Genomic DNA, 27,030 nt, shown 5'->3' on the forward strand with positions numbered 1-27,030 from the left:
GTTCTTTTCAGGCTTTGTCTGTTTTAGTAACAGATTCCTTTTTCCAGTAAGACTCCATCTTTAGAGATGGGGAAACTGAGTCTGAGTGACCTGTAATAATAGGCCAAGGCCTCACAGTTAGGAAGAGTCAATGGAGGCTTTGATCGCAGATGACTGTAGGTGCTCTTTCCACCAAACCCCTGGAGATTATGAGGCTGAGGGGAGGCCAGAATCGGGCTTGACCAGATTAAACCATGCAAAACTTAGCACCTCGATGTTGACTCACATGTGCAGGAAATTCTCATGTTGATGCATTCTGACTCCAGGTAAATGAGAACTTTGTTGAGAACCGATGCTAAAGCCCCCCATAGGTGTGTGTGTGGGGTTCCCACTCTGGATTTTTCCATACCTCAACAGAAGGCAGCTTTCCTGCCAATACTCTTTTACTCCTATCTTCTCTGTGTTCAACCAGCTGGTACATGTCAACCTCTTTTGTTGGAATTAAATCTCATTCCCAGTGTTGGGATAAGGCGTTCTGTATTTGGGAACCTTGAATGGAGCATGTATCACTAATGCGCTGTGTTAGTGGATGTCGGCTAAAACTCAGCATTGACTTTTATATCCAAAGCCCACCCCCTGCCAGCTGGTAGGAGGTTGGAGGGGCTGTCCATGAAGGAAATTCATGAACAGTGAAGAAGGAGCTGCGAACACATTGGATGTGTTGTTCTGGAAGGACTTGGGCTGCTTCCTTTTCTCGCCGCAGGCCTTCAGATGGCCAAAGACCAGGGGGATCTTGGTAGCTGTGGTGATTTTTGCCACCCATTTCCTGATAAACACAGAGACAAGAACCTTTTGTCTCCTGAGACTGGAGCTGAGGAACCGGATTCTGTTGTTGGGTCTGGCTGAGGGAAGGCCTGAATCAGAAGTTATGCATGGGGGATCCAAGAAGAAGCTGATGGAGAGACCTTGTGCTCATGATGTTTCCCGTTGCCCACTGAGCTTCTCCCCTTACTCACTTTCAAGGAATAAACCTATTGTTTGCAGATGACCTCCTATCCAGTCCCCCATCATGCATAGAGCGGACATATGATCAATGCCTACCTGGGGGGTGAAGCTAGGCTAGTGAGAGAAATAAGTGTAATGCAGAGCAAAATGGGGTAAGTGCTCCAGAGGTGCATACACAGTGGGTGAAGGAATTAAATGTGCCAAAAGATTACTTGCAGCTGCAGGAGATGGGAAGGGAACAGGATCTGACCTTGGTTTTGACAAGGGGGTTGGAGCCAGTGTCCAATGGGCACTGCAGAATAGCTTGAACCCAGTCAAGGAGGGAGCTGAGCAATGGCAAATAGATGCTTTTTTGGGGATCATCTTCCCCCTTGAGTCCAAGAGCAAGGTTTATAAACATTAATATGGAGGAAATATTCTTATGTTTTAATCCAGATTCTCAGCCCAAATTCTACCCACTGTGCCACAGTTTTTCTCTTACTCTTGCACCATCTTGCCTATTATTAATGTACCTAACATTTTTCTTTAAATTGACTCACCTTTGACATATATTTTAAAAAATAAATCTGGTAAACCAGTCATAAAAAGACAAATAGTGTATGATCCCACTTATATGAGGTACTTAGAGGAGTCAAAATCATAGAGACAGAAAGTAAAGGGTTTGTTTCCCAAAGTGGGGGGAGTTATTTTTTTACTAGGCATAGGTTTCAGTTTTGCAAGAGGAAAAGAGTTCTGGAGATGGATGGTAGTGATGGTTGTACAACAATATGGATATACATAACCCTACTGAACTGTGCATTTAAAAATGGTTAAGATAGAGCACCTGGGTGGCTCAGTCGGTTAAGCGTCTGCCTTCGGCTTGGGTCATGATCCCAGGGTCCTGGCACTGAGTCCCACATTGGGCTCCTTGCTCAGCGGGGAGCCTGCTTCTCCCCCTGCCCCTCCCCCTGCTTGTGCTTTCTCTCTCTCTCTCTCAAATAAATAAATAAAATCTTCAAAAAATAAAAAAATAAAAAATAAAAATGGTTAAGATGGTAAATTTTATGCTGTGTGTATTTTACCACAATAAAAAAATTGGGGAAAAAGAAGTAAATTTAATATCCCTGCCATAATTGGGGACTACACTAAATACAGCAGCTATTTTTTTTAAAGATTTTATTTATTTATTTGAGAGGGAGAGAGTGAGAGAGAGCATGAGAGGGGAGAGGGTCAGAGGGAGAAGCAGACTCCCCACCGAGCGGGGAGCCCGATGTGGGACTCAATCCTGGGACTCCAGGATCATGACCTGAGCTGAAGGCAGACGCTTAACCAACTGAGCCACCCAGGCGTCCTACAGCAGCTATTTAAATAAGTACTGGACATTAAAATAAAAACTGTGCCTCCATGTGTGACTTTGGTATATCCAACGTTCTTTGGGAAATAGTGTCAATTTTAATAAACCATAGAGAATTTATAACATAGCAAAATTTCCCACCAAATATGGTTTTGTTTTGTTTTTGAGCTCTTCACTTTGTCGCAGGACTGGGGCTCTTTGTTAGGGAGGCAAGCAATAATTAAGCCCTGGACAAAGGCACCTTGGAAGCCAAGGCTCTGCTTTTGTTGTTTATTTTTGTTTTGTTGTGTTTCATTGATGGGCTCAGCAATCTATTGATTATAATTAACCCCATCAATTTGTCATGATTCATTCTATGATGTTTATTAGACGCTTAGCATGTAAACAAGGAACAACTATTAGTTTTCTAAAAAGTTGGGAAGGTCCACTGGAGACCTTCAAGGACCCAGCACTCAGGCTGCAGGAAGAGCACTGAGTCTTCCTAAAGGTTGAGTTATCAGGGAGCATTTTGCTGGAAATCCAGGTAAGACCTGGGTGGATCCTGCCACTCACCACTTAAGATACAAAGCTGAGGTGGCCTTTCTGGGTTACTCAGCCCCAAGTGCATCGCCAGGATTGGTCTGGAAGGAACAGGCAAAGCAAGCAGGGAGTCCCCTTCCAAGAGATAATCACCTTCCACACCTTGCTAAAGCCTGATAGAGGAGACCAGGGGTGGAACCAGGGGCCAGGAATTGGATAGTAGAGAAGAAGACGAAAGTCAAAAGCCAAGCTATATTTTAGGAGGGCGTGATAGTCCTTCCTTCAACCTATCCTGCTGACTTGGTCGTCTAAATGTCTCCAGATGTCCCAGTTTACAAGGCCCATTAATTCTGTAAGTGGAAGCAAAACAGAATACCTAAATAAAATATAAGAGTGGCTTTTCCATGAAGGTAGACCGCATTTGGTAGTACCAAATTCCAAGGCAGACAGGATAATGTTTGTGGGGAGGCACACATACTCACACATGCAGACATGCTTCTGCATGAGCCAGAGAACTGTAAGAAGTGGTTTAGTAGAGCATTACTTTGATTAGAGTCACCGCCTGCCTTATTTAATTCCAGAGGACTTGCCACTGATTCTTTTTTTTTTTAAAGATTTTATTTATTTATTTGACAGAGAGAGATATAGCGAGAGCAGGAACACAAGCAGGGGGAGTGGAAGAGGGAGAAGCAGGCTTCCTGCTGAGCAGGGAGCCCGATGCGGGACTCGATCCCAGGACCCTGGGATCATGACCTGAGCCGAAGGCAGATGCTTAACGACTGAGCCACCCAGGCGCCCCTTGCCACTGATTCTATGAAAGGTTTTTAGAAGCTGTTAATTAACTAAATCCATCTCTTTTTAGTTGAACTATGATCTAACAGTCTGCTTTAGAAAGACAAATTCATAGTACATTTTGTCTTTATTTGAGACAGCTTTGGTCTTTAAAAAATAATCAAGAGTATCTTACCATGGTTGTTGATGTAAATTGTCCATTTAAAAAATATAGTTGTTCAGGGTCGCTTGGGTGGCTCAGTCGGTTAAGCGTCTGACTTCAGCTCCGGTCATGATCCCAGGGTCCTGGGATTGAACCCTGAGTGGGGCTTCCTGCTCAGCGGGGAGTCTACCTCCCCCTCTCCCTCTGCCCCTTCCCTCTGGCTTATGTACGCGCATGCACACGCGCGCTCTCAAATTCTCTCTCACACACAAATAAATAAAATCTTAAAGAAAAAATATAATTGTTCAGCTTAATGAAGGTGTGCTTTTAACGCACACAGAGAAGGTTTGGCTTTTTGTTTTTTGTGTATACTTGTTTTGTCCCCATGTCCTGAGCATAGAACCATCCAGAGCACTGCACCTGTGCTGAGACCCTTTAGTCAAATGGAAGGTACCACCTTGTTGATGGTAAAAATTTGGCATTATGCCTTGTATCTAGCCCCCTAAAGCTTTTTTTTTTTTTTTTTTTTTTTTGCTATTCATTGGCTGCAATAAGATTCTGATGTATAGAAGGTTTCTAGCCATATTTACTGCACCTGTATTTTTTCCTACAGAGACAACCTACATCTGAGTTTTATGTACTTTATATATTGCTTGGTTCTCGATGTCATTTGTTTGAAAAAAGACTGGATTGTAAAATCAAAGTATAGTCCTCCTATGTGATGTTTGGGACCCTGGTCATTGGAAGCTGCATTGATAGGTCATGCCATCCTCTGGAGTTGTGGATTAGGACAAGAAAGAGCATCATTTGGAAAGTCTGCTGCAAATTATTTTTCTCTGAGATGAACTTGATTCTGTAAAATTTAATAAAAGTAGACCTAATGTCTTTCTGCCTCTCCTATATTAGAACATGCTTTCTGCAGTTTCTTGCTCCTGTCTAGGCTGCTAACACCTGGGCCTGGAAATGAAGGGAATATAGCCAAGTGGAAAGCCCGCACTCATCCCACACTCAAAAGGGCCTTAAGTTGGGTGTGACCAGAATGTAGCTGTTGCTGGAGAGGCCTGTCCCCCGCTGCTTCAGAGGCGTGAGGCCGTGGTCCATTGGAATGAGGCCAGATACAGTATCTGAGGTGCCCAGAGTTTGTTCTCTGCTCCTAGAGGCACATTGATTGGGCATTCTGTGGTTTGCCCAGTATTTTCACATGTGGGTGTGGGTCTCACTGAATCCATACCTGAGCTTTATCTCCCCATGAAAGCAGGCCTAGATGCTTGGAAATAGTAATAATAGTTCAATAAATAAATGAATTTCATACTCATAAACCCAGAGAGATGGTAGATATTTTCCCCAACATATTATTTTGAGAAATTTCAAACATTATAGGAAAGTTAAGAATAGTACTGTTCACCTAAATTCACCAATCATTGAAGTTTTGTCACATTTCCTTTACCTCTATATTCCTCTCCCCCTTTTTTTGGAGGGGAATGGGAGGCTGACCATTTGACATTTACTTTCCAACATTTTCACGCTTTGACCCTAAATTCTTCAGTTTGCATCTCTTAAGAACAAGAGCATTTTCCTACATAAATAACAGAATCACACTCAGGAAATTATTAAACATTAATACAGTATATCTGTTATACACCCTTATTCAAATATCCCCAATTGTCCTTTATAGCTATTTTTTATTCTGATGCCATATGTTATCAATTCTGTGCACTCAATAGAGTTATCTCTCTTATGTCTCTTTATTCTCCTTTTATGTATAATAATCCCACAGCCTTTTAAAAATTTTTCGTGACATTGATAATTTGAAGAGTTCAGGCCAGTGGTTTTGCAGGAAGTCCCTGAATTTGGATTTGTCTGGTTGTTTTTTCTTGTGTAGATTCAAGTTAAACATGTTTTGGGGCAGGAGGATGAACTAGATGTTATTATAACATTCTTGGAGCATCATATTGGGGGGACATGATGTCAGGTGCCTGATTATTGGAGAAGTTAATGCTGATGGCTTATTCAGATGGTGTCTCACAGGGGCGCCTGGGTGGCTCAGTCAGTTAAGCGTCTGCCTTCGGCTCAGGCCGTGATCCTCAGGGTCCTGGGGTCGAACGCTGCGTCAGGCTCCCTGCTCAGCGGGGCATCTGCTTCTCCCTCTCCTCTGTCTCTAGCTCACTCTCTCTCAAATAAATAAATAAAATCTTTAAAAAAAAGAAAAGTTGGTGTCTCAGGATTTCTGCATTGTCAGGGTACCTTTCCTCTTCATGAAAAGTAATCTGCGGGCAGATATCTGAAGACTGTGAATGTTCTGTTCCCTAACAATCTTTCATGTGCTGATATTAACACCCACCCAGGATTATTGCTTATATCAGTTCTACACTGTGCTGGAGATGTTATTTACCACTTGCTGATTAGAGAGACAAAGCTCAAAAGGGGAGGTGGGTCTCATGTGCCGGATGGCTGACCGTGACCATGTCATCATTAGAATCTCCTGAATTATATCACAGCGATTTATCTTTTATAAACCACTCATTCTTTGCCCCCCCGCCATATGTGCAGGCAGACATCTGTTTTAAGAATCACTGGTTTCTATTAATCTCAGCAGCTTCTGTTTTAGGTTGAATTCCTAGAAGCAGAGCCCAAGGTGCAGATTCTTGTGCCGTGATTTACTGAGATAGGGTCTCAGGAGCAGCCTGTGAAGGAGTGAGCAGGGCCGTCTGGGATGAGTAGGAAACCAGGCAGAGATACGGGGGCAACTGGAGGGTAACCTCAGCCTGATGCCACAGGTAGCTCTGCCACATGAAGAGCACCCCGGGGTTGTCTTGCCTCCAGGCAAAAAGGCCATTCCTCTACGCCCTGTATCAGTATGTCATTAGTGCATCAGATCCCAGGGGAGCACGGATACCTTTCCAGGTATGACCAGGACAAGGGGGCAGCCAGCACCCACCACAGTGGGGGCATAGGTCCCCAGGCTGGTAAAGGGGAACTGGGCAGCGCACCAACAGCGTCCAATACAGATTCATTTCCCTCATTAGTTCTTTCCTGAAGGTTGTCTGATAAAAGCCAATCGGTCTTTTTTCATTCTTTCTTTCAGTCTATCTTATGATAATACACTATAAATCCCAAATGTCGGAGGGTGAAAGAAAGGTGTTAGCTTAGTCATTTGCAAAGACAAGATCTAATTTATGGTTGCTCCTTGATGAAGCCCCATGAATCTTATTCACTGTCTTCCTGTCTGGACCTGGGCTTTTTAGGCTGAGGTTGGTTGTGAGGACAAAGACCTCTTGAACAACTGAGTTGTCACAGGACGTGCCCTTCTAAGGAAGGAAGAAGCATCCACATATTTACTCACCGCACACATGAGTGTTAGGATTGCCATGTTAGAGATGGTAGAATTTGCTCTTGGTAAAATATCACCAGCCTGAGATGGCAGGGATGGCGGGTTTACTTAGGTTTGGAGAATTCTTTCAGGGGCATGTTACCACCATCCTCACCTCCCCCCCAAAAGAAAAAACCACCCCACCTCACTGGTTCTGGGTTCCAGTGCACATTTTGCTCTTAGATCTCAAGCAAATGCTCCTCAGACTGCAGCATCAGCATCTCCTGGAGCTTGTTAGAAATGCAGATCCTCACCCCAGGGCTGTGGAATCAGACCCTCTGGGGCTGAAACCAGGAATCTGTAGCTTAACAAACCCCAGGAGATTTCTCTCTTAGGCTCAAGCGCCAATCCAGTGCAGTGGTTGTAAATTGGCTGCAAGTTGGAATTGCCTGGGGAAATTTTTAAAATTCTGATGCCTGTGTTCCACCCCAAAGTGTCTGATTTATTTGATCTGGGGTGCAGTCTGGCCATCAAAACATGTTTAAGCTCCAGGCAATTTTATAGGCAGCCAGCATTGAGAATCACTGCTCTAAAGTTGCCTCCGTTTACCTCATGTGAAAGGAATTTTAATGCCGCTTCATTTTGAAGAGTGCATTCTTATAGCTGCAAAGATTCACTTCAAAATACCTGGAGGCCCTGGGATGGCATTTGCAGAATGAGAAACTGCTCTTTTTTGGCACAGACTCTCCCATCTGGAAAGTTGTAGCAAAGGTAAAGGAAAACTTTAAGGGGAAACAAAATGTAAATCTTGAATGGAAGCATGAGATTCTTCAGATCTGCAGAAAGTCAAGAATGTGCAGGGAAGACATTAGGATGGGGGTCTGGCCAGCCGGTGCACTATCCTTGTGGGTATTGATACTGAGCCTGCTTACCCAAAAATGATTGCCTTAGGTTGGCTTCTTCTATAGTCAGTCCCACCTCTTAGGAGTGGAGTGGTCCACATGGGAAGAGCACACTTTTCTTTTTTTTTTTTTTTTAACATTTTCCCACTCTTGCCTACCATTTGGCTTTATCATCATAATTCACAATGTTGAAAACTTCATTCAGGCCACACATTTGGGTTTCTTTGGGTTTAGATGTTTGAAGACCATTTGAACCCTAACCTGAACTTGCCCCTTCAAATGTGAATGATCAAGTCTATTATTTTTCACTGGCCAGTCCAGGACCAGTGTTGATGACCAGCTCATTGAGAGTCAGGGCGTGGTAGAGGGAAAGAGACACCAGAGCCAGGCACTCTTGGATTGGAATTCCCACCTACTCACTCTCACCAGAGGCATATCCTTGCTTTGAGCAGTTACTCAAGCAGTCTGGGCTTCTCTGTACCCCCCTCCCCTTTTTTAACGCTGGATTCCTGGTACCTGCCTTCGGGGGCTGTTTTAAAGGAAATGATAGAATGTTTGCAAAGGGCCTGGCACATAGTAGACCCCACATTGTTATAAGCTCTCCTGTGTTCATGATCTTACTTGTTACCTGCAAAGTTGGAGGAACACCAGACCTCTTGAATTTCTAGCTCTTCCATTTCATGGGTGTTTATAATTCTGGACAGCCCAATACCTTCTTGGGCCTCAGTTTTCTCATTTGTAAAATGGGGATTACATACTCAGTCACAGGATTAGCGTTGGTACCCAAAGACAACTATGGAAATCAATATAATATTTTTTTAGCTGAGATTTCATTCACAGATCATACCTTAAAGTGTATAATTCAGTGATTTTCAGCACGTTCACAAAGTCGTACAGCCATCAACACGTCTGGATCCAGAATATGTTCTTTACCTCAAAAAGGAATTCCACACTGATTAGCAACCACTGCCCATCCCGCCCCCGCCCCCAGTCCCAAGCAACCACTAATCTTTCTGTTTTCTCTATTTGTGTCTAGTCCAGATATTTTGTATAAGTGGAATCACAAAATATTTGTCTCTAGCTGCTTCCACGTAGCATGAAGTCTTCACGGTTCATCCCATTTTGGAGCATGCATCAGTACTCCATTCATAAAAAGAATGAATGAATAATATGACTGAATAAAATTCCATTGAATGGATAGACCACATTTTATTTACCCATTCATTAGGTGATGGAAATTTGGGCTGTTTCCACTTTATGGCAATAATGAACTTATGTTAGTATGATTTTATAAATAGCACAGCATTATGCAACTGTAAGATTTCATTACAAATAATATTAGTAATAAAAATGCCTAGATGTGTGAAAAGAGATGAAATCCAGTTCATTCGGGTACAAAAATGAGTGTGCACGAGTGAGTGTGAATGTTTTGTTTTTGCTTTTAGAGCATGCCATGGTTGTGCTTATGATATATGCTTTTGAGCCATAGGACCTCGTGCTGCCATATGGAACGTAGCATTTAGGGTTCTGTGCTCAAATGGTGAAATGGTTTAATGCCAGAAGACAGACTCAACAGCATTCAGGATGTTTAGAACCTTCTGAAAACTGGGTTAGAAATAGAAGGTCTGTTGGGTCTGTCAAATATTCTGTTTAATAGTATAGATATGGAGTGAGAGCTAATATGGTGATTAGCTTTCAGGCTGGAGGGGAAGACAAGTGAGGTGGCGATGAAAGATGGCGTATGGGCTAGGACAGCTCTAGCCTGGAGACTATAGGATGGTCTCCTCGTCAGAGAAATGGGGCTGCAGCCATTTGACCCCTGCCAATTCTCTTTCTCCTAGCATGGTAAGACACAAGGATGATGGCTTTTCCGAAGAAAAGGATGTGAAGACCTATCCGCGGGACTCTGGCTATGACAGCCTCTCCAACAGGCTCAGCATTTTGGACCGGCTTCTCCACACCCACCCGATCTGGCTGCAGCTGAGTCTGAGTGAGGAGGAGGCAGCGGAAGTCCTCCAGTCCCAGCCTCCGGGGGTAAGACTCAGAATCTCACAGAATTCTGCTTTTTTTAAGAGAAAGACTTGGAGTTCCAGAAAATTCTTCCTAGGCTGTAGGGAGCATGGCTTCCAGTGTGCATCAGGGTCACAATGCAAGGGGGATTGTGGGATGTATGGAGGCAGCTCTGAGGAAAAGAGCCCTTCATGGTTTGTCTTTCTGTCTTCATTGACTCAGTTACCAAGGGAGGTCCAGGAGTGGGCAGGATGACAGGGCATCTGGGTAATGAGGAGGGCCCCTGGCTGAAGGCCCTGGCTGACTTCTTGGGCCTCAGCATTGAGGATGAGCCTGGTTGTGGAGTCCTCAGCTGCCACTGCTGTTTTCATTCTAAGCTGGAAACCCTGCCAGTGCCCAGCCATCCAACTTGGGCCTTCAAAAGTTCCAAAGTTCTGTGTCCATAGACTTGTCTGCTCTGGCTGCTGATGTAATCCTGTTTCTCTTGGGTTTCCTCAGTGGTTTCACACAGGGCTCACAGTCCAGCTACCATCTACCCAACAACACCAGTCTCTTAATCAAGACCACTCCATGACTCTATAGAGGTTCCTCAAAAAATGTTATTCAGTTATTGGTGTCCTTTGCTGTTCGATATGGTAGGCACTTGCCCAGTGTGGCTATTTAAATTTGCACTAATTAAATTAAATTAAAAATTCAGTTCCTCAGTTGTACTAGCCACATTTGAGGTGCTCACTAGCCACAGATGGCTGGAGGCTACCATATAGGATGGTGCAGAATATAGAATGTTTCCAACACAGAAGGTTGTGTTGGACAGTGCTTACGTACCATATCTACTTCCCAAAAAAGGATAAATACAATAAAGCACAGATAAAGTAAGACTTGGAACAACTCATGACAAGACATAGAAACTAAGAAATAGATGGAGAAGCAAGGGAAATAAAGGGAAAAAACAAACTCCATCATAGCTGGCTGAGAATGGTTGTAGCAATTGGGCACAAAAATAAACTTTGGGTTTCCTATCAGCCAGAGCCTCTCCGTTATCACTTTTTGACTTATAAGTGGGTCTTTGTTTCTCATCTGACAGAAACAGACGGGACTGAGACTTCTGTTGGAACATGCTCAGGGTGATTAGGTGCAATATTTGATCATCTTTGTGGAAAATTCCTTGGCCAGCATGCCAGGTCGCTGCCTCTAGTCTGGGTCTGTATGATCAGGACCCACGTCTGTGGGGCCCCTTCTTTTTGGAGGTTGAGTTGTCTGTTCCTGCATTTCTGCACAAAAGTTCTGAAGAGGGAGGTTGCCCTGTTGCTAGGCAACAATTCCCTTCCCTGCTCAGCTTCCCTCCCAGCATGGGGCACATCCATTCCTGCTGAGACCTGTGGGGAACAAGTCAGGTGGAATGTTCTGTCTGTCTACCTCCTTGATCCCTGGACAGGACCTGTCTGACGAGATAGGGCAAGCTGAGGGCAGGTGGAGGACAGGAGCAGCATGGATCAGGAGAGGCCAGAGTGCATCAGAAGCAAGAACGCTGAAGAGAAGGAAAAGCAGGTGTGAGAGGAAGGAAGACTTGAAAGTCCAGCCGTGGTATCATGGGTCCTTGGGGCGCCACCATCCTTATTTCATCTACATCTTAGGACAGGAATCGGCTAACTTTCTGTAAAAGGCCAAAGTGTAAATATTTTTGCCTCTGGGGACGCCTGGGGGGCTCAGTCGGTTAAGCGTCTGCCTTCGGCTCAGGTCATGATCCCAGGGTGCTGGGATCGAGTCCCACATTGGGCTCCTTGCTCAGCGGGGAGCCTGCTTCTCCCTCTGCCTGCCGCTCCCCCTGCTTGTGCTCTCTCTCTCTCTCTCTGATAAATTAAAAAATATATATATTTTTTGGCTCTGTAGGCCATTATGTCTGTCAGAACCTCTCAGCACGGGGTGCCTGGGTGGCTCAGATGGTGTAGCGTCTGCCTTCAGCTCAGGTCATGATCCCGGGGTCCTGGGATTGAGCCCCGCATCAGGCTCCCTGCTTGGCAGGGAGCCTGCTTCTCCCTCTCCCTCTACTGTTCCCCCTGCTTGTGCTCTCTCGCTCTCTCTATCAAATAAATAAATAAAATCTTTAAAAAAAAAAAAAGAACCTCTCAGCTCCACCTTGTAGTGAAAATGCAACCATAGACAGCATGTAAATGAATGAGTGTGACTTCGTTTCAATAAAGCTTTATTTATAAAAACAGGCAGCAGGATAGATTTGGTCCACAGGCCCAACTTTACCAAACCCTGTTCTAAAGCTTCAGACATTCAGGAAATAAGGTTATACTCTCCCTGACCCCCAGGGTTCAAGAGATGCCCACCTGCACAAGGGAATAATACTTCTACTCCACCAACCAACAGCTGGCTCCCAGCAGTGCTTTGGGCTTTTGTACCCATTGGGATAGTGTTTAGGAAATATCTGTTTCAGTGTCTCAGAAACACTGACTCCCAGAACTGGCTATTAGATGTATTCTATCCCATGGCTGCCTCCCCGTGGGTGCTGGGAGAGAAGAGAGAACTCAGAGGTCTTCCTAATTCCCTCTCAGCAGACACCCAATCCCCATAGCCACCCTACCACCCTCTACCCAGAAGAAGTTTCTTAGGAGCTATTGACTGGACATATGGAGGGAAGTGAAGATTAGGTGAAATAGTAAGAGTAAGGGAGCAGAGAGCATGGTGTCCGAATGCAGAGAGAAGAGGAGAAGTGGTTAGAGAAATAAGACAGGACAGGATCCTTGGAGAAGGATCATGTACTTAATCCAGAAGGGAACCAGAACTCAGCCAGGCTGTCCCACTGCACACTGTAGGGGGCACCATTTGATTTGTAGCCCAGGTAATTGGTGCCCCCTGGAGTTGTGCAGTGCATAGTGGTATAGGGCATACTTGCCTCTGCAGTGTTAGAGGCCAGAATGGTGGCCCAAGATGGGCAGTGGGAGGTGAGTTGTTTCAACGCACATGTCTGAAGACAGTATTAGAAACTGCAGGGAGATTGTCACAAATTGGGGTGAGTCAGGTGTAAATGGACCTGCAGCCCCAGGATTGGCTTCAGTGAACCTCAGGACATACCTCCCCACCTCCCTAATGGGGCAGCCATTTTTAGCTCCAGCGGTTGTCACCGTACCTGGTCTTGCCATATCATCCTGTTTTCCAGGAGAGGCTAGAACTGAGATTTTAATTTTAAAAACCTGCTTTTTCACTCTTGGTAACAAATTTAATTTTCTTTTTTTTTTTTAAGATTTATCTATTTATTTGAGAGAGAGAGAGGTAGTGTGCAGCGAGGGGCAGAGGGAGAGGGAGAGAAGCAGACTCCACTAAGCGTGGAGGCCAACACAGGGCTTGATCCCACAACCCCGAGATCATGACCAGAGCTGAAATTAAGAATCAGATGCTCAACTGCCTGAACCACCCAGGTGCCCCACAAATTTAATTTTCTCTCATTAATACACCTATGAGCCAAATTAGCCAATGAACTCCCAATTCACCTCCTATGGTTTAGCCATGTTACCCGTATTTAGAATCTGGGTTTCAGCATGATGCCCATATAAGACACGGGCTAGTGAACACGTAACACGAGCTATAAAACAATCACCAAACTGATAATGTGTCTGCAGACTGAGGGAGCATTAGTCTCATGGAGAAGCTTCTGTCAAAGGGAAAGTAGGATTCTTTTGAAGCCAGGTATCAAAGGAGGGCAGCTGTGGCCTGCTTGTTGAGATTCCCAGGTTGAGCCTTGTGGTTTAGTTATGAAGGTCATTCTAGTCGTGGACATCATGTGTGCCGGAAATCCTATGCCGTTTCTCACCTTCTAGATATTTCCTAAGCTTGAATTTTTTTTTTTTTCCCTCCGCCAGATCTTCCTGGTTCGTAAATCCACCAAAATGCAGAAGAAAGTTCTCTCCCTTCGCCTGCCCTGTGAATTTGGAGCCCCACTCAAGGAATTTGCCATAAAGGAAAGCACGTACAGTAAGTGGTCACTGGATGGCGAAGTCCTGGTTGACGGGAGGGCCTGTGGTCGCCCGAGCAAGTGGAAGTGGACAGAGCTTGCCCTTCGAGACAGACAGACATGAATCTGAGTCCTGGCACTGTTACTTCACTCAGTGACTGGGCAGGTAGCCTACCCTAGGAGCCTTGGTTTTCTTATCAGGACAATGGAGTGATCGCAGCATCAGGGAGCTGTTAACGGTTTAATTAAACAACCTGTGTGTGCAAAGCGTGCAGCCCACTGCTTGGCACATGGCAGGTTGGCTTTCTTGTCCCCTTCCCAGTTAAGTAGAGCATGGGTTTGGTTCCTAGATTTGCTGATGACTAACCCACAGGACAAGCCAGAGCGATTGGGCCTTTTTATGGGATGTCATGCGAAAGCATGTGTCTGCACATCTTTGTAAATTACCCTTAAGCGGACGTGTTCCCTCCAGACAATCACTGTTCAGTCGTCTGTGAAATGCAGCTCATCAGAGGCAGAATCCAGCCCTCAAAAAATCAACCGGCGGAAGTTTTGAAGGGAGAGTGGTGGCTTTGGTTTTCTTCTGCTATTCGGCAATCCCTGAAAACGTGAAGTCTCAGGAGGCCACGTTTTAAATATAAAAGGGGACACACAGTGCTGGTGTACTGGCAGCCTCCAGGAAAGGATCTGTAGTGTCTCTGTGCCCCAAAGGGGAAGGCTTCATTGACAGCACACGTTAGCAAGCTGAGGCAGGAGAGGTGAGTTTGGAAGCCCGGCGACTCTCTCAATAGCAAGACTGAGACCAGGACATTTGCTTGCTTCCCGATTTCCACCTAAGCAAGCCTCAGTCCCTGCATTTGAAGAAAACGAAGGTACTGAGGTTAGTTTAAGGGCAAGGAAGAGATTATACTTAGCCCAGAGTTCATAGTCTTCCTGAACCAAATGGCCTTCACAGAGTCTAGAGGAGATGTTTCCAGCAGAAGTAAAACCTGCCAGCCTCTTTGTGGCCAGCCTCAGGTTCAGCTGTCAACCTGGGCCTTGAGATGTGTTTCCTCCAGGCTCCACAAGGTCACTGATGCCCAGAAAACCTCCACGAGTGGTCAGTGACCCTGGCGCATGGCTTATACCAGTGTATTTGCATGAGGAGGTAATCACAAGATAGATTGCAAACCCTCCATTCCAAAGACAGTGGATCAAATTTTAAGTGAGGGAAGGCAATGCTGAGGTGGCTTTTGGAAGTTGGCTAGCCAAGAAGTGATAGATGTAAGTGGTTTTTACATCCCTTCTAATATCCAAAGTGAAGCATGATAAGTTAGCCTGGAAGCCCCCTTTTTGTCCCCCTACAGTAAGCACAGTTAGTGTTTGTACTTTAAAACTTTCTTGGTGTTCATCTCAGATTCCTCCCAGCTAAAGATTTTTCCTCTTGATTGTGTCAAGACTTTTATCAATTCCCTTTTCCCATCCAGGGGACTTACAGTGCTTGAAAAAGCTGGTCTGAGCAAAACATTCCTTTGTAACTAGTTACCACAGATCTTGGTGCAGCCATGATAGCCCCTTCCTGGCCAGGGCCTGGCTTCTTTATGAATGGAGGTGGATTGAGAAAGGAAGGGCTTGCTAGGAAAACAGATATTTTGTCACAACATCTGGACAGTATGATTTAATAATAAAGACCAGCTCATACTTGTATAGACTGCTTTCACATGAATTACTCCATTTTTAATTTAATTGTATTGTATTGTATTGTATTGTATTGTATTGTATTGTATTTTTTTAGGTAATAAACAGATTTTACTTGCATAACTGGCATTATGACAATCAAGCCTGTAAGACTAGAGGCAAAAAGAACTGCACATGAGTACTATACTGTAGTCATAAAAGTGGCTTCCCACAGGGGGACAGGTTAACAGTTCTGACGCCACTATACATGTATACTGGACTTTATGAAGTAAATGGTGGCAGATGGTGGGAGGCATGTTTCTCACTGTTGGAGGGTAAGTTACAGATAAACAAGCGCAGGAGGCTAGAATGATCCACATGGTAAGGATTAGTGTTGGATCATCAGTAAGAACTCAGGTTTCTCTTGATATTGATACAGATGGTTACATACAAGGAATATTTGTAGTTACATGTATTTACACAGGTTACTATACACTCATATATTTGGTCTGTCAGCTGAGAGAATAACACCTAAAAGAAGCAATACCCCAGGAGGAACCAGCACACCTAATGCCCAGATCTTGGTGTTTGCTTATTTGTTTACTTTTATTTATTTATTTTCTTTTTACTTAAATTTGACGTGGTTAACATACACTGCAATATTGGTTTCTGGAGTAGAATTCGGTGACGTATCACCTACCTACAATTACTCCATTTCTTAAAAATTTCAGTTCCCACTCCTACCCTTCTGGAAGAGAGGGAAAGTACTATTCTTGTCCATTGTACAGATGAGAAAACCAAGGCTCAGAGAGGTTAACCTACCCCACATTGGCTTCCTCCTACTCAGCTCGTGAAATCATGGTGCACGTGTATGTTTCTGTTTCTGTCTGTCTGTCATGGTGCACGTATGTTTCTGTTTCTGTCTGTCTGTCATGGTGCACGTGTATGTTTCTGTTTCTGTCTGTCATGGTGCACGTGTATGTTTCTGTTTCTGTCTGTCTGTCATGGTGCATGTGTATGTTTCTGTCTGTCATGGTGCATGTGTATGTTTCTGTCTGTCTGTCTGTCATGGTGCACATGTATGTTTCTGTTTCTGTCTGTCATGGTGCACATGTATGTTTCTGTCTGTCTGTCATGGTGCACGTGTATGTTTCTGTCTGTCATGGTGCACATGTATGTTTCTGTTTCTGTCTGTCATGGTGCATGTGTATGTTTCTGTCTGTCTGTCATGGTGCACGTGTATGTTTCTGTCTGTCTGTCATGGTGCACATGTATGTTTCTGTTTCTGTCTGTCATGGTGCATGTGTATGTTTCTGTCTGTCTGTCATGGTGCACATGTATGTTTCTGTTTCTATCTGTCTGTCATGGTGCACGTGTATGTTTCTGTCTGTCTGTCTGTCATGGTGCACGTGTATGTTTCTGTTTCTGTCTGTCTTGGTGCACGTGTATGTTTCTGTTTCTGTCTGTCATGGTGCACGTGTATGTTTCTGTCTGTCTGTCATGGTGCACATGTATGTTTCTGTCTGTCTGTCATGGTGCACATGTATGTTTCTGTTTCTGTCTATCTGTCTGTCATGGTGCACGTGTATGTTTCTGTCTGTCTGTCATGGTGCACATGTATGTTTCTGTTTCTGTCTGTCTGTCATGGTGCACGTGTATGTTTCTGTTTCTGTCTGTCTGTCATGGCGCACGTGTATGTTTCTGTCTGTCTGTCATGGTGCACGTGTATGTTTCTGTTTCTGTCTGTCTGTCATGGTGCACGTGTATGTTTCTGTCTGTCATGGTGCATCTGTAGAGGCATAAGTGCATTTGCGGGTGCTACAGAGATACTAAATAAGCAGAGACAACATACGCACATAACAGGCAACACGAATGAGGTTATGGAGTGTTATAAGAGGGAGAAAAATGCATCTGATTGAGGAACAGAGGAAATCTTCACAAAGCCGAGGCTATTTGGAATGTTTTTGGAAGGATGACTGCCTGAGTGGCATTTTGGCCGACACGGCGTGAGGAGTGGTTGGCAAATACATAAATATCTGAAGTCAAACCACTCGCTGTCCTGCCATTTGGAAGATGTGCAAGATGGCTCACCGTCTTGCCAGCACATGGTCGCTGGGAAGCTTGTGCACTTGGTGGTGGTGGTGGTTGCGGGTGGGGCCACTTGAAGTAAATGGGGTTTAGAATCTTCCCTACTGAATTTATGCCAAAGCTAATTTCCTGGAACCTTGTGTTTTCCTCCAAGCTTTGTACTCCTTTTGCCTTGTGTCTTAACCAGAGGTGGCCTGTTTTGGAAGAGAGGAATGTGACCCAGTAGGTCCACCCAAGGAGGGTCAAGGGCAGTGGGGGCTTTGGTGTTTCCCCAGCACTGTTGTATGCTCATGGCCTCTCGTGCTGACCTGAATGGCCCCTTGTCGCCTGCCCAGCTTTGTGTTTGAATTTTTTTTTTTTTAAGATTTTATTTATTTATTTGACAGAGAGAGACACAGCGAGAGAGGGAACACAAACAGGGTGAGTGGGAGAGGAAGAAGCAAGCTTCCTGCTGAGCAGGGAGCCCGATGTGGGGCTCGATCCCAGGACCCTGGGACCATGACCTGAGCCAAAGGCAGACGCTTAACCAACTGAGCCACCCAGGCGCCCCATGTGTTTGAATTTTTTAAAAAGATAGTTGTGCAATTTGAGCCCGTGCTGGTCTTGTTTACCAAGCACTGGAGCCTGTGCTCCAAATGAGTCAGGGCCTGAACTTCTAGGCCATGGACTCTCTACTGGCCTGTTTCTGGTGACACACATCCCCCCCACAGCTGGTTCTGATAAGCCGCACAGTAGTTGGTTTGAGAGCACAGTGATGGTCCTACATACACAGCGGACAACACCAGAGGGCCTTTCGTTTCCCAGAACAATGCTCAGGGACACTCAGCTGGTTTCTGAAATCTCTTTTGCAGCCTTTTCCCTGGAAGGCTCAGGAATCAGTTTTGCGGATTTATTCCGGCTCATTGCTTTCTACTGCATCAGCAGGTAAGACTCTTCACCTCTTATGATTTCAAGCACCTGCTTGGTGCATGCAGTATAAACAGCCCCGGGGTTTCTTGATGAAAGCGGGGCAGAGGAGTCTGGGAGGCTTGCTGCCTTTTAGATGTCCCTAGAAGGATTGGCAGATTGGCTACTGAATTAAAACAATCACCAAGTCCCCTCTGCCAGGCTTAAGATCAGAATACTACCCTGGCCCCTCCGAATTAATATGCCCGTGTCTTCAAGCTGTTCCCATGGTTCCTTTCACCTAGACCTGTCAAGCAGGGGAAATACACACACATGTACACATACACGCACACACAGAAAGGGACCCACGATGCAGACCTCTAACATTTAAAGGTCACTGATAATGTTTCTGAAAACTCTCCAGGGGATGCAGTTCATGCTAGAAATACAGGCTCCGTAAACCAGCCCATAAATCTTACATCACTGTCCTGTGCGCCCACTTGGTGCTCATGCCCTTTTTGTAACTAAAGCAACTGTGTTAAACTAGAAGTAGTTCAGCCCCAGATCACCGTGTTAGTAAGTGTGGGGAGGCTGTGAGTTGTTGAAGGCTCTCCCCGTTTCTTTCCTTTCTAGCCATCATAGTTTGTCAAATGGAGGGTTCGTTTGGTGATTCAGAATCCATAGTCTTCATCTGCAGAGGCTGACGTTGCCTCCATGTAGGGCCGCAGGGCTCAGTTGGCCCCCTTGGCTTCTCTGTGTGCCTGGTGCAGCCGATGGAGTGCAGACAGGCATGCGTTCCGGGGTTGTTTCCAAAGGTCATGTCTCCTAGCCATCCCAGTCTGAAATGGAGAAGCTTATGTGGGGTTCCTTTCCTTTATATTAATTTAAGGATCAAGTTAGTTCTCAAAGACGGAGTTAGATGTTTGTTGTACCTGTTGGGCTAGACCCTCCCAGGGGCAGCCACTGAGCTGTTGATCCCTAGATGTCACCAGGCCGGCAAAGCCACACAGTCAATGGCCTGAGGGTGGGGAGGCACTTTCAGTGGGGGCATCCGGTGCTGAGTACCCGGAGGAAGAAACCAAGGGGCTTCATCTAGAGTTGGACCCAGTGGGCAAGAGCCCTTGGCCTATGTGAGGATGAGTATCAGCTGCCCAAAGAGAACAAAAAGCCAGTGCAGAAGCCCCCACTGGCCCCAGGAATCTACACCTGGTCTGGTTTGAGGCCAACCAGTTCCCAAAAGTGAATTTCAACACTAACATGTTGATCAGAGGTGAAGTTGGCCAATGCTTACTCTTCAGAGTTGGCTTGTTGACTGTCCTGTTGTTGCGAAAAATCGTTACGCTTATAAATCAGTATTTGGCAGCAGCACCCAAAAGATACCATCTCTCCCCTCAGTATTCATGACACTGGTATACCTGCTGTCCACGGCTGTTTGATGGCTGAAGGAGGTAAAGCACAAGAAAGCCTTCTCTACACTACAAAGTACGATACCAATATAAGGTGCTGATGGAAAAATCCCCACGTTGACATTTTGTGATCAGAGAGCCCTAAGATTCATTTTCCTATTTTTTTCCCTCAAAAATGCAAAAGTTCTTCATGTTTTTGTTTCTCCTCTAACGCTTTATATTACTCGTTTACCTAAGTCAGGGTTCTTAGGCATCAGTACTTGATTTGACCCAGTCTGACCACAATATTTTTGAAATGTTCTAGTTGGTTACTGGTCCATAAATGTATTCACAGAGAAAAAGTGGTTGGGTTTTCAGCCCCAGTGTCCCCCAGAATGCATATGCACAGGTGCACTAGGCTAGAGAATTCATGAATCAGTCAGCATGTGGCTTGCCACATCAGGAAGGTACATGAAGAGTCAGGCTGAGGACACAAATGAGATGCAAACATTGGCCATGAATTCCTGGTCGCTCCCTGTCACTCGGCATCCTCAGTGTCATGGAGAGCGCTGCCTTGCAAACTTTTCTGCACGCTAGAATCACCTGGAATCTTGTTAGAATGCAGGTTCTGATTCAGGGGGTCTGGGGCAGCGTCTGAGAGTCTGCTTTTCCAACAGTCTCCCAGGTCATGAGGCCAATGCTGCTGGTCCTACAGTTACACTTTGAGTGGCAAAGGGCTAGAGGAAATAATAATTCTTCATTATCACTGACTAAGTATAATGATAATTTCAGGGGCTTTCTTTATAGGTGCCAGGTCCCATATATACACTATTTCTTTATAGGTGCCAGGTCTCATATACACTATTTCTAATCCTCGTGGCAACCGTGGAAGACACCATGGCTCAGAGAGTGGGACACTTGCCCACGATCATTCAGTTAATATGTGGCAGATACTGGATTTAAACCCAGGCCTGCCTTGATGCTAGAGCTCATATCTTGCCACTGTACAGCGCCCCTCCATGGACCTTGGGGTCCAATGTACCTGGGTTCCCGGCCCCACTTAATTCCACATTAGCTCTGTGAGTGGGTGCAGGGACCTCCACATTTATGCTATCCTGCGCTCCTGATCCACGGAATGGGAGACCTCAGAGCTGTGTGGGTCCGACGTGAGGTACAGTGCTTGGTGCAATAGTAGGTGCTCACTAGTTAGTCTCCTCCCCTTTAGAAACATGACATTAGAGCAAAGGTTCAAAAGTAAATTATGTGTGTCCTAAAACTCTTGAGTGAAACATTTATACCTAAGTTGCTTTATTTTGTCTGCTACATAGGTTTTAGAATCCGGGCTCCTTTCCTTAACAGGATAAAGTAAGAGGGAAGCGACTGTGTGTATGTGTGTGTGTGTGTGTGTGTGTGTGTGTGTGTGTGAGGAGATGCTATGTTTTACCCTTAGCTAGTGCAGTGGAAGAGGACTCATGCGCAACATCTAATTTTCCAGGAGATCAAAGCGGAAAACCACCCATTAGTGAAATACAGGCATGGTTTCCTGTCATACGTGCCCTTAAGAAAAACCAAAACCAGCCATGTGATGTTTAGGCTCCGGGTACTGCATTAGGCAAGGTAAAAGCTTAAAATAAACATAGGTTGGTTTTGTCATATGTGGCTTTCCCCCCAATTGTCTAAAGAAAGAAGATTTTAATTAAGTTTGTACAGCCATAGAAACATATATTTATATGATGCTTTGGTGTTACAAAGTTCTGCTTCCCATTAATCTTCCTTTAAGACTATAATCTGAGTCATTGCCTCTCCCGGGTCGGGCAGCAGCTATTACAATTGCTGCCATCCCCTGAGGCTCCGCCTGCTTCATCCAGAACAGATGCAAGTGGACAAGAAGAAGGAGGTGTTCACACCATTTGGAGGCAGACAAAAGGGTTCCTGGAAATGGGGTGACCCAGGCTTGACAACTCAGGAAAGAGCCGCCTCCTGACCGCCAACCCCTAGTATTTATGTGAGCAGTATATTAGAGGCCATGTGACAAATCACATTGTATTCATGTTTTGCTCTTTTCATTGACCTTAGTAATTTGTTATTCATTGTCAACAGCTTCAGGGGTTCCAGAATTCTCTGGTCATCCAGATTTAATCTGATTCAGTTTAGAATGTTGCCTAATCTTACTGTAAACAATGAGTTGTTTGGGATAGTTATTCTCTTCAATGGAAATTTTCACAGCATCTTGTGTAGACAAAATACAGGCAAAAGCTCTACATTTTGTCCCTCACTTACTCCGCCTCAGCCACGATGGCCTCCTTGCTGTTCTTCATATATGCCAGACCCTCTCCCACCCCAGGGCCTTTGCACCTGCTGCTCCCTCTGCCTAGAAAGTTCTTTCTTTCATGGTTTACCCCCTGGCCCCCTTTAGATCTTCAGTCAAATGCTGCCTGCTCATGAGGCCTTCTCTGGCCAACTCTCACTGGCCAACTCTCAGTTGAATACTCTTTGTTATTCCCCTTTTGCACGTTTTTTAAAAATCTGTGGCATACATCCCCTTCTTGTGTATTCTATGAACTGCATATTCGTTCATTGTCTTTTGGTGTCCACTGGAGTGAAACTCCATGCAGGCAGGCAGGGTATTTTGTCTGTTCGTTCTCAGCACCTAGATGATGTTGAATGAAGGAATGAATTCCTTTTTTTTTTAAAGATTTATTTATTTATTTGAGAGAGAGAGAGAAAGAAAGAGCATGAGCAGGGGGAGGGGCAGAAGGAGAGGGAGAGAGGGACCTCAAGCAGACTCCCCACTGAGCGCAGAGCCTGACGCAGGGCTCGATCTCAGGACCCTGAGATTGTGACCTGAGCCAAAACCAAGAGTTGGCTACTTAACTGACTGCACCACCCAGGCACCCCTGAGTTCTTTTTTTGTAAGACCAATACCACCACTGAAAAAGATTTATTTTTGGATAAGTCACCATTGTTATTGCATATTCATTCATTCATTTATTCGAAACATGCTTTCTCCCTGTCAGTATCAGGCAAGGCCTTGTGTGAGCCCTGGGGAGCGGGGAATCACCAATGTTTATCCCTTGTATATGAAAATGAGCAGATGTTTGTTAGGTCTGCTTTTGCCCTTTTGGAGAAAGCAGGAGGTCATGGTCCATGCACTTACTGGTGGTGACACTATTCACTGGCAGTGGAAGGACCCTGGTGGCAGCTCCGCTCAGCTCCTTCCTTTGGGCCTTTTGGTCTGTGATGGTGGGTGCGTGTGTTTGCTGGTGCACACATGATCCCATGCTGCTTGGGGGCAGGGTTGTTGCATGAAGTCATTTCCATTTGCCTCCCTACTCAGCACGGTGCAGGGGCAGCAGCAGCAACATCACCTGGGAGCATGGCAGAAATGTCCAGCCTCACCCAGACCTCCTGAATTAGAGCACGCAGTAAAACAAGACTCCCAGGGATTCGTGTGTACATTATAGATAGAGAAGCATTACCTTAAAACAAGAGGAAGTTTTGTCTCCAGCACACAAAGCACAACGCATGGGCTCTAGCTGGAAGATGTCAAAGTAAAACCAACAGATAGTGGTGGAGAACCTGCCGTGTGTAAGGAAGTGAGATCATAAATCTTGGTTTAGGATTACACAGTCCTGTTCAATGAGTTGGGGCCCAATGTTCGGAACATGCAGCAAATGAGTACATAATGTTTTATGTGTATATATGTAAGATCCACCAACATAAGGATTCTGATATTAACGCTAGATACATTTCAACTACCCCAGGAAGGAAATTTGGTCCTCACTACAGATACCAAAACCAGTCAGCCTGTCATCTCTCAGGTTGTCCCGAGTGTGTTTCTAGAGTCAAGAATAGTAATCCTGCGGTCCCATCCCCAGTAAAGACAAGGCCTGGTTAGGTAGGATGTAGTGTCTCCTTAGGACATTTCAGCTGAAGCTAAAACATCTCCTTAGGACATTTCAGTTGAAGCTAAAACATCTCTAGGATGGATATGCAAACAAGAGATAGAAACAAGACATATAATTACAAATATTCTCTCTTTTGAAAAATCAGGGACGTTCTGCCGTTTACCTTGAAGTTGCCTTATGCCATTTCAACAGCCAAGACTGAGGCTCGGCTTGAAGAACTAGCCCAGCTGGGACTAAGTAAGTGGGTGCCCCTGCCCAGGTCTCTCCTGAAATGAATCTATGGAGCAGAGTCAGTGTTAGGCTGGCTGGTGATACACTGTTCCATCGAAAAATAATCCCCAACTCCGTGGCAAAACGTGGCCTGCAGGTCCATGAGGTCCCTGAATCACACCTGCTGAGAGTCTTTTCCTAAGTCAAATATTGAACTGTCTCTCAGAGGCAAGCCCTCGATTTGCCTGGGTCGCCCGGGTCACCCCCACATCTCCCCAGTGACTCCCGTCAGGTTTAAGCTACCCTAAACATCCAAGTCCTAACGGAACACAAACTTCTGTAATGGGTCGTGTCTTTCTTTCCTTTCTGCAGCATCCTACTGGGAAAGGGGGTGCTTGGCAGAAAGGGAAATAGCGCAGCACATCTCACGTGCACGAGTTTTGTTCTGGAAGAACACACGGGCATTGACAGCACTTCTGTGCTTTGGGGAATTTGACCGTGCAGGCATCTCAAGTAACATCTGTCTCACTTCCTCTCTTGTTGTTCAATTTCAGTCCTGGTGTCCTGGGTCATATCCCCTATGCTGCCACGCATCCTCGCTCTGGCCAGCTGGGCACTGGCTTCCCCCTCCTGCCCCTTTGCCAACGCCCCTAAACGCAACATCATGCTTCTGGACAGTGGTTGACAATGGATCGGGACATACATTTCACCCAATTTCACTTCCTTGTGCCATTGCCATGAAGAATCTTTGTGGGTTTAACTCTGGGGGGGGAGCCTTCCCCCTAGATTGAAAGGGGAGATTCTCTTAAGATTTTCAGGACTTCAGTCTTCCAAAAGAATAACAACCAGGCCATAGTAGTGGAATGGAAATTTGAGATGCTGAAATGCAAATACCAGGGCTCCTAGGACCCATGAGACGCCTGGAGATAGATTCAGACTCCCTTCTCAAACTTAGATTGCTTCAAAAGAATTGCTACATGTGTCTGAGGCCTGTCTGATGGGCAGTTAGGTAGCGGGATTGGGAAACCGATTCCTGGTAAAAATACCAGGGTAGGATAATGTCCCTGCTGAAAAGTTACGCCATCTCTTGCAGTGGAGTTTCAGACACCTTTGGAGAGAGTTTAAGACATTTCTTGAATTTAAGTGAATATAACCAACTAGATCGCAGGCCTCTTGAAGACCTGCTCCAGGTCTGTTTTCGATGCTGATCTCCACCCACAGGAACTCCTGGTTCTGTGGCCAGCGGGCAGTGCCTGCTTCATGCCGGGGCTGAAGGACTGAAGTGTCATCGTCAGCGCTTGTGTCCTGCAAAGATAAATGCAAAATACCTTGTTCTCGTGGCCACTGACCAGAAGCAAATGAGGTCTAATTAATATATACTCAATTTGTAATTGTCAGTGTACACATTATTCATTTTGTGAAGAGACAGCACTTTCTACAACTCTGTTCGTCATTTATTTGTCCTTCCAACAAATGTTTCTGGAGGATCTGCTCTGTGACAGGCTCCACACCAAGAAGTCAAAAGTTAATAGTGTCCATCCCTCTCCTCCCCCCCACCCAGGTCTGTAGTCCATATGGGAGAAACAGGCACATGGGCGATAAATGTACTAAACCTTATAAAGTCTGGGAGTAGTGGCAGTAAAAGCCTAAGATGGACCCAAAGGTGGTGGGAGCCATTCCACCCAGACCTTACACTTGGGCAAGGGAAATGCATACGTGGCAAGCCAGTGTGTAATTTTAAATTTTCTAGTAGCCCCATTAAAGAAAATTAAAGAGACACAGGTGAAATTAATTTTTATAATTTATTTTATTTAATGTAATAGATCTGAAATATTTCAACATAGAAGGAGTATTTTTAAAAGTACAAATACAATAAAAGCAGTATTTTAAAGCCATTAACGAGATATTTTACATTCTTTTTTTCATCCTAAGTGTTGGAATCCAGTATGTATTTTATCCTTACAGCACATCTCGTAAATTTTCATCAGAAACACATGACCTGCATTTAGATTTCATTAAATTTACAGTTGAAAAACTGCATTCACATAACATACCCTAGTTCCAAAACTACTTAAAAGTTTGCCAGTAATCAAATTGCACATCTGTTCTTAAATTTAATTGATCGACATGAAGTGAAATTTAAAATTGAATGCCTCTGTCACAATGGCTGGATTTCAAGTGCTCGATGGCTCTCTCGTTGGACAGCACAGAGCCAGAGGGAAGGAAAGGAAGGGTGAGAGGAAGCAGGTGACACTGTCAGGCATGTCTACGACACAGCGAGGACAGGACAAGGGCTTCTCCCAGTGCCAGCCTCCCTGCTGTCCCCCATGATCAGCCATTCTGGGCCCGTAGGAAAGAAACACATTTTAGGCAAACACAGCAAGACAAAGCTGTAGCAAGAGAATAAACCTAATCCAACTGGAAATCACAACAGATGACGTTCATCACCATCACCGTCTCCCACGACTTGTGTGGAAGTGTGAGCCCCGTATGTGGGTGACATAGGGCCGTAGCTGCATAAGCAATGTGCACTACTCCGAAGACTGTTGAGTGGGTGTTGCCCTAGTAAGGAGGTCTCAGATTTAGGGAGTATGGGCAGCTAACCACTACGATAAACGGTTGAACTTGCACTTAGCGTTTGCATAGGTCTGCCGTCCTTTTTTTCTGCTGATGGGTTCCATGAGTGTATTTTTCCTCCTTTTGGGATTTTAATGCTGAACGTGTAAAACCCCAAGCGGATTGTGTAACATCCCCCAGGCCCAGCTGCTGATCCGGCCCATTAAAGGGGAACTGCCAGGTCCTCTGGAAGGGACCTCCAGGAGAAGTGGCTTGGAAAGGGTGGCTTGCTTTTCAAGTAAGTTCAGTTTTTGTAAAGCAAGTCGGGGAGCCCCATGGCCTTTTCCAGGCTTATTCTGTAACAGTTCCAGTCCTTTCCTCACCTGTGCAAA

General features: G+C 45.2%; 1 protein-coding gene across 8 annotated transcripts in view; it reads left to right on the forward strand.

The window, feature by feature from the left end:
* RIN2 (Ras and Rab interactor 2) overlaps nt 1–27,030 on the forward strand; it is a 235,537-nt gene that overhangs the window by 182,121 nt on the left and 26,386 nt on the right. For all 8 annotated transcript variants that reach the window (XM_032420091.1, XM_032420094.1, XM_032420093.1 and 5 more), the window contains 4 exons: nt 9,824–10,016; nt 13,859–13,970; nt 18,546–18,618; nt 24,018–24,109. In XM_032420091.1, the coding sequence (XP_032275982.1) occupies nt 9,824–10,016; nt 13,859–13,970; nt 18,546–18,618; nt 24,018–24,109 (470 nt within the window). The remainder of the gene's footprint in view (nt 1–9,823; nt 10,017–13,858; nt 13,971–18,545; nt 18,619–24,017; nt 24,110–27,030) is intronic.

The sequence above is a fragment of the Phoca vitulina genome, unplaced genomic scaffold (assembly GCF_004348235.1).
Source record: "Phoca vitulina isolate PV1807 unplaced genomic scaffold, GSC_HSeal_1.0 scaffold22, whole genome shotgun sequence".
NCBI lineage: Eukaryota > Metazoa > Chordata > Mammalia > Carnivora > Phocidae > Phoca > Phoca vitulina.